Source organism: Aplysia californica, unplaced genomic scaffold (assembly GCF_000002075.1).
Source record: "Aplysia californica isolate F4 #8 unplaced genomic scaffold, AplCal3.0 scaffold00392, whole genome shotgun sequence".
Lineage (NCBI taxonomy): Eukaryota > Metazoa > Mollusca > Gastropoda > Aplysiida > Aplysiidae > Aplysia > Aplysia californica.
The window spans coordinates 691579-699967 of NW_004797662.1; the positions used below are offsets into that span (position 1 = coordinate 691579).

The 8389-nt window shown below is 40.4% G+C and overlaps 1 protein-coding gene across 1 annotated transcript; it reads left to right on the plus strand.

The window, feature by feature from the left end:
- The first annotated feature begins 455 nt into the window (after positions 1-455).
- Positions 456-7899, plus strand: LOC101849141 (very-long-chain (3R)-3-hydroxyacyl-CoA dehydratase 2). Its single transcript, XM_005103853.3, has 6 exons — positions 456-612; positions 2885-3002; positions 4191-4298; positions 5925-6049; positions 6561-6604; positions 7805-7899. Exons 1-6 carry the CDS (start codon positions 500-502, stop codon positions 7897-7899), a joined length of 603 nt encoding a protein of 200 aa, XP_005103910.1. The 5' UTR covers positions 456-499.
- Positions 7900-8389: the final 490 nt, after the last annotated feature.

The following is an 8389-nucleotide window of genomic DNA, read 5'->3' on the forward strand; positions in this document are numbered from 1 at the left end:
GATTTTTCGCCCTTGTCAGAAAAGATCAGGGCTGAAAGACAGCAGTAAGAAGGAGCCAAGGAGTTGCAGTAGAGAGGCTGCAAAAAGAGTCAGGAGCCCAGAGAAAGGGGCAGAGGAGGTGAGAGGGTGGGGGCAGGAAGAGAAGACGAAAGTGACGAAAGCAAACGACAGAACATTGCCAGAGAGCAGGAAAGGAGGTGAAAGGAGACCATTTTTAGAGAACTTTTTTCTGTCGCTACGTGGATTCGAACCCGGGACATTTGAATGAGAGGCAAATACCTTAACCTCTAGTCCACGAGAGCCGTGTTGCTGTGCACCGGCTGGCCTTTTATTCCTCTCCGGAATGGCGGCGCCCCCCTCAGGTTTGACACTCGTGACGTCAAAGCTAGATCTATGGCCTCTAGCTTTTATTTATAACCTCTTTGAGGCCAACAGATTGAGATTCTAGGCCTAGGCCTAGGCCTAAACTCCTTTCTTGAAGAGTTCTACTGTTGCAGCAATGGCGACGACACAAACTGAAAAGCCTTCGAAACCGGCTACACAGTCGGAAAAGGGTGACAATGCATTCATCAAAGCCTATTTGGTCGCATACAATGTCAGTCAAATGCTTGGGTATGTAGATATATGCATATAAAATCACAGAATCAAATATATCAGAATTTGAAGTTGGACAATGTGAAAAAAAAGTCTCAATTCAGATCACACCACCACTTGAGAGCCACTTGCTGTCACTGGACTTTGCCCGTCGGCATCTCTGTTTAGCAGGCGTACAACTCACATTCGAGTCATTAATTATTAGAATCTACTCAGTGACGTAGATCTACTTGAAAGTAATGAGAAACTGAATTGAATGTGTTTGGTCAATTTTTACTTTCACTCCCGCATACAGATGTACTGCTTTGGGCCGGGGGGTCAAACTGCAGTACAATTTTTAATTTTTGGGGTAAATTTTTCGATTGTTACTTTCACTCCCGCCCACAGATGTCAGATGCACTGCATCGGGGATCAAACTGCAATACTGTTTGCTGCAGATCACACACAAAGCCACTAAAACTGTCGCAAATCAATTATTTTTAAGAAAATTTCAAGTCTAACTCTGTAAAATACCAGATTATAATAGGTTAAAAAAAACAGGGGATCTTTTACCCAGGGGGCAGCCCCCCCACTGGAACCCCCGGATTGGTCCAAAGCACGTCTATCTCGATGAAGAACAATCAAATATTTCAAAAACTATTAATTTGCAATGGAAATGAAGTTGATATTCGTGTTCAGCGCATCAATATATAGCAGAAAATGGACAACTGGTAGAGCTAAGTGTGAGACAGAGACAGGAGGGAAAGTAAAAAAATACAATTTTTTGCTGCAAATCACACACATGCAGCCACTCAAGTACAGTCGCCTGGTCCTGAGCCTGAGTTGAATCTGCCATGACACATGACGGCCACCTGTACAAACGGCCACTTTCCATTTCCCCCCTGGCGTGATAATCTGTGACAATGGACGTTGACTTGAACTTGCAACAAAAGTGTCGCTCATTCTCCGAGTGGTGGCAACCCATGTGTTTGTTTTACCCTGGCACTCGGTCGTCATCGTCGTACTCATTTAGTTTATTTTACCCAAAATCACCAACTAAAAAAAGCTAGCCAAAAGTCAAACCAACAAAACAAAAACAAAAACCTTCTTACACAACCCACCTCTCCTTTATTCAAAAGAAAACAAAAACCCTAAAGGAATTTGCTTGAGATCATCCCCGGTTTGGACCATAGTTGTTGTTATTGATCCAGGTTTGGACCTTAGAAGAGAGTGGTTTGTTTTCTTCATTTTGATCAGTCCTGCCACTTTTTTTCTTGATAATGGGTGTCCGTTTTACACAGGTTTGACTGTACTAAAACTGTGGCAAATAGAATATTTTCTTGAAAATGCCAAACCTAGCTGTAAAACATCAAATTTATTTGATTTTTTAAAACTTCAGCCTGATACCCCCCTGAATGGCTCAAAGCGCGGAAATTACTATGCAATTAGGCTTAGTATGACCTAGTTTGATTAAAAACCATCAAATATTTCAAAAACTATTAATTTGCGATGGAAATGAAGTCAATATTCGTATTCAGCATTATAATAAAAAAAGAACAACTAAAGCTAGCTAAGTTTGAGACGGGAGGGAAAGAAAAATACCATGCATTTTTGCCTCATGGACAACAGTGTACTGATTACCACTCAGTATGTACTTTCTGTAAGTTACAAAGACGCTGTCTGGGCTAAACCCACACGCTCAGAACCACACTACTTTCCTTACACTCACTGATCAGATCATTGTCATAGATGAATCTAAATCTATCTCTCCAAACCTGAAACTGAGGTAGTTGAAGCCATATGGCAGTTTAAATGCCTTATATATATATATGATATTCCAACCAGCCAAATTACACTTTGGTTAGAAAAATAATAGTTTCAGTATGAGCAGACATGTTTGAGATTCACGGATTTGGTGTTACAACTTCCGATAAATGAATTGAATAGAACAAAAGAACTTCCGTACTCTACAGATGCACTGCTTTTGAGGGCCAAGCTAAATGATCATATTTTTGGCTGCTGAACACACGTTTATATGGCTACTAAAACTGGAGCAAATCAACTGTTTTTCAAGAAAGTGTTTTTAAGTTTTTATCCTTAATTTGCCCCCACGGAACGCCGATCCGCGACGGTAAGAAGCCGTCCCGTTTCGCCACGGGAATTGTTTAGTTGTTATTTATATATATATATATCATGTATATCAGATTATATTATGTCTCCCAAAGCTTTTTTCCCCTATTCTTCATTTACTTATTTTGGGTGTTAAATTTATCAGTTTGTTGAATTAAAAATGTTATTCATGTTATCTCAGGTGGTCTGCCTTGATGGTGATTATGGTGAGCCATTTCATCTCTGAAAAATCATACATGAATATCTATCCCAAGATCGAAGGCTTGCTACAAATATGCCAGACTGCTGCTGTGCTTGAGGTAATTAAATCATTTTTTGGCCCTTTTTTTTTCTTCATGATTTTGTGTAGTAATTAAAATATTAATATAAAAAGAGATATTTATAGCTATTGTTGTCATCATATATACTCTTTTAAAAACTCTTTCTGGAAGACAATCTCTCTTTTAAGCCAGCGTTTTCTTCCCTGTACTGTCTTCAAAGCTGGCAGACCTCTATTTGATAAATTCAGTTCTTTAGAAATAAATAAACATTCCTTATTCATATTCTAAAATGGGGCAGGGTTTTTTTTTCTGGGATGTTGTTTTCCGCTCTCTTAGGTTTGCCCTTGGTCTTAATAGACAGAATTTTTATTCTAGTCGCCAGTTTCCAAAATGATTAGAATTTTGTTGACTAGGGCATGAAACACTTTTGTATTATAAATTCTTTATTGTTGTCATATTCCAACTTTACTTGACTCAACCACGTATATGGAATAAACTTGTTGCAAGTCTGAATGTTCAACGTCATTCTATGTCATGCATTTCGGTGTCTTACTTCAGTATCAGTGCACCAGTATATATGTGAAAGATTAAAGTAGGCTACAGTACAGGGACTTGAGAATAACAATTTTCTGCCCATTTCTGCGAATCTCTTTGTGCAGACTAGACTGGCTTTACTCTAAGTGTTGTTGATATCAAATTAAAATGTATGTGTTATATTGATTTCCAGTTTGTTGGGATGCAGTTACTATGTATATTATGATCATTAATGATGTTGTTTAATCGTTCAATTCAATATCAGTAGCTTAAAGCTCTTCAAGTATGATCTTATCAATGCGTTTTAAGTTTTCTGTTTCGATGTTCTTAGTATTTCTATGTGAACCCAAGTATTGCATGTGTTGGGGGATGAATAATCGACAGAAGCAAGGTGTTAAGAAAATTCTCATTATATAGTACTCTTTTTGTCACTGCATGAAGTTTTGGACACACAAACGGAATTCCTTTTGAGCTAATGACAAATGAAGACTCTGTATCTATTTATATGAGGAGCAAAAGGTAGCAGTTCCATTCTGGTGGATTTGAGTAACCTTAGTTTGTTTTGTTTTTTAAAGTTTGGAATCTCATATCTTCTGTAGCAGGAGTGTCAAAAAAAAGCAGATCTTTTTTAATTCATTATTTGGACGAGCGCCTGATTTCACAACGATGCCTCACAAATGTTTGTGTCCCCAGATCCTCCACAGCATGACGGGCATCGTGCGGTCCAACTGGGTCCTGACGGCTTTCCAGGTGTATTCCCGGGTCTTCCTCATCTGGGGGGTCATCTGGAGCGTTCCTGGGGTGAGCAAATTTACGCTTTGTTGGGTAGAACAGGTCAAACATGTATAATATATTATTATTTAACTCTAAATTCTGGATTCCTTAACCCTATCCGTATGACCTGGGGTCATTTTGTACCCCCGGGTACCCCCTTCACTTTTTAGAATACTTGTAGTACGAAGATCTCTTTGAAACTTTCAGTATTTCTCAAAAAATCATTTTGACAGACTGCTATGCAAAGCGTACGGATCAGATTAATAGCGTGTAAATTTCCTCTTTGGAAAGTGGTAGCACAGAGTACCCCACGTCGTATGGATACAATAGTAAAACACGATGTACGGATAGGGCTAAAATCTTTTCCTACTGGCATTTCTGGTGTCACAAGGAGCTCAAGGCAAAGATAGGCCAAAGGAAATATGGAGATAGGTGTGGAAGGGAATATAAGAGAGATGAAGCTACGAGGCAGGGATAGGCCACGGGAAACAGGGAGGAGATATGTGGAAAAAGAACTTGAGAGAGACGAAGCTCACTTGGAACGAGCCAGGAAGGATGGCCCTGGACAGAGATAAATGGAAGGAGCTTGTATGTGGCCTATACCCTGCCAGGGGTGAAAGGCATTTATGATGATGATGATCTCTGGTGTAGTGGTTAGGCACTTTGTTGTTGAATACTGAAGATGCGAGTTCAATTTCTTTGTGGGGAATTTTTTTAGTTTTTAAAAATTGAATATCTCCATCTATCTGCTGGTAAACTGTACCCCCGACATTCTGGGTTGGCCCTAAATTGTGTAATCTGGGTCAGTGAGGGCCAGTTAGGTATCTCCACCTATTAAATGGCATTTTGTATCCCCGATTCCCTCTCACTCTGAGGTGATCCTGGCAGGAAAAGGTTAATGCAGCCTACCTTCTGAATGATGGAACTTTTATCAATGTGGGCGGGAAACATTTACAATAAACAATTTTTGCAGTGGTGGTATATTTGGTAAATGGATGAAGAACAAAAAATCTTCATTTTTCTCAAGAACTGGAAAAATTTGATCTCTCTTAAACTACAGAGCAAAGCGTTCCAGGTCTTGGAGCCGAGATATACTGATGCCCTTTCACCCATTGTTTTTTTCCCCCCTCTCTGTCTTTCCCCCAATGAGCAGGTGGTTGGCAGGTACTCTGGTGTGGTTTGCCCCTTCTTTCCTATCAAACATCTTTCGTCCTTATCTCTCCTCCTTCTTTTTTGTGTTTGTTACTCTCTTGTAACACTTCTAATCTTCGGCACCTATAATGACCTTATTGTGTTGCAAGTGCCGTAAAACTCTTACTAAAACTAAACTAAAAAAACATCTTTCGTCCTTACCTCTCCTACTCTTTTTGTGTTTGTTACTCTCTTGTAACACTTCTAATCTTTGGCACTTATATGACTGTATTGTGTTGCAAATGTCGTAAAACACTTACTAAAGTAAAGGAAGTTGTCTCACTAACAAGGCAATCCCCAATGTCCAGATCGGACGCGGGAACAACTTTACTTTACTCTCTTGTAACACTTCTATTCTTCAGCACTTATAATGACTTTATTGTGTTATCAAGTGCCGTGAAACTCTTACTAAAACTAAACTGTCCCCCCCTCTTCCCCCCCCCCCCCCCTTCCCCCCACCAGACCCAAGGTGGGTACCCAGTGACCATGTGGATGATGGCGTGGACGGTGACGGAGATCATCCGCTACTCCTTCTACTTCTTCAGCCTGATGCCAGGACCCGTGCCCTACTTCCTGGTGTGGTGCAGGTCAGTTGCCGGACGGTCAATCTCCTACCTGGTTATTGGTTGTTTTTACTCTGGTTTCTATGTTGGGGAGGCAATTTTTTTTTGTGATTTTTTTTTTTTTTTTTTTTTTTTTTTTTCCTTTTTCTTGGGGGGGGGGGAATTAACGTACAGAAAAGTGGGAAGACATGGAATAACATCAAGCGGCTAGCCCAGGATAGAGATAGAGAAAGGTGTAAAGTGTTTTTTCCAGGGCCTATACCTTGGTGCAGGGTGAGAAAGGCAATGGTGATGATGAGGAGTCGGCATCCCGTGGGGGCAAAGTATTAAAAGTTTTTGAGAGCATCCTAGCAGAGAAATGAGTGGGGAATCATGTCGCTGGTGTCTGTCTCAGATCTGGTAGCTGAAGAAGAAGAAGATAGTGGAAACAGTCCTCATCCTGCAGGATCTTAATTGAATATACGAGGGGGCCTCAAACAGTTACACTTACACAGTTTTGAAAGTTCCATGACCATTTTTTTTCTTCTTCTTTCAGGTACACTTTCTTCATTGTACTCTACCCCATCGGAGTCACGGTGAGTAGTTAATATAGTTTGATCATGTATTTAAAAATCTTTGAGAGGGTTCTCGTGGCCTAGAGGTTAAGGTGTTGGTTGGCCTCTCATTCAAAGGCCCTAAGCTCGAATCCGGGTAGCAGCGGAAAAATTTTCTTCTCTACAATTGTCTCCTTTACCTCCTTTCCTGCTCTCTAGCAATGTTCTATTTTCTGCTTTCGTCTCCACTTTCTGCCACCACCCCCTCACCTTCTTTGCCCCCTCCTCTGGGCTCCTGACTCTTTCTTGACTTTTTCTGCAGCCTTTCTACTTCTACTCCTTGGCTCCTTCTTACTGCTGTCTTTCAGCCACACCCATGATCTTCTGGTAGGAAAGATCTACACCTAGGTTGAAAAATATCGGAGGTCCTGTGTGCAACTTGCGCTCATTAAAAATCCCTTGTTGGTCTAAAATCGATAAGAGTAGGTTTCGGCCGCCACCCAGGTAAAATTCCAAATTTCCCACTAAATGAAAATATTTAATGTGTCCCGTGCGCTAATATGACCTTATGCAGTTGCGAGCGCCGTAAAACACTTTCCCAAAAAAATATACATATGACTGTGATGTTATGTTATGACTGTGATATTATGACTGTGATGTTATGACTGTGATGTTATCACAGAAGATCTTCGTAACCCAGTGTGTAACTCACCTTGCATTATTAATTTTGTGTCTGTACCCCCCCCCCCCCCCCCCCCCCCCAGCTATACCTCTACATGTTATATATCATTGTCTTACTATCCTCATTTTTTTTCTACTTCTTTTGTATGTTTGTCACTCGCTTGTGAACTGCTATTTCCGGGGTGCCTTGATAGTCGAAGCAGACTTATTGCTGTTGAGGCTAGAGAGGACGGTGAGCAGAGTAAACCTTATTCCCCGTTAGGACTTCTCTGCTGACATCCACCTCTTGGCGCTCATATGACCTTATGCAGTTACGGGCACTGTAAAACCTGACTAAAACTAAAATGTTTTTCATGGGTGGTTGGAGGGTGCTCTGGTGTGGTTTGCTCCTTCTTTTTTTCCAAACATCTATCATCCTCATCCCTCCTCCCTCCTTTTTTGTGTTTGTTACTCTCTTGTAACACCTCTAAACTCCGGCACTTATATATGACCTTATTGTGTTGCAAGTGCTGTAAAACTCCTACTAAAACTAAACTAACATGTTTTTCAATCCCCCCCCTTCCAGTGTTCCCCCAGCTCTACCTCCACATGTTCAGCCAGAGGAAGAAGATCATCGGAGGACGAGACTCCTCCTCCTCCCATCAGAAGAAGGTCAACTAGACGGTCCCAGCAGCCAGCCGCCCAATCTTTGTCACACACATGGTTTATCTGGCTCTTTGAATAGCGAATCATCTACACATTGAATAGTGAATAGTGAAGGTTCATTGAATAGTGAATGTTCTGTTCGTTGAATAGTGAATGTTCTGTTCATTGAATAGTGAATGTTCATTGAATAGTGAATGCTCTGTTCATTGAATAGTGAATGTTCTGTTCACTGAATAGTGAATGTTCATTGAATAGTGAATGTTCATTGAATAGTGAATGCTCTGTTCATTGAATAGTGAATGTTCATTGAATAGTGAATGTTCTGTTCATTGAATAGTGAATGTTCATTGAATAGTGAATGCTCTGTTCATTGACTAGTGAATGTTAATTGAATAGTGAATGTTCTGTTCATTGAATAGTGAATGTTCATTGAATAGCGAATCATCTACACTTTGAATAGTAATTGTTCTTTGAATAGTGAATGCTCAGATCATTGAACAACAAA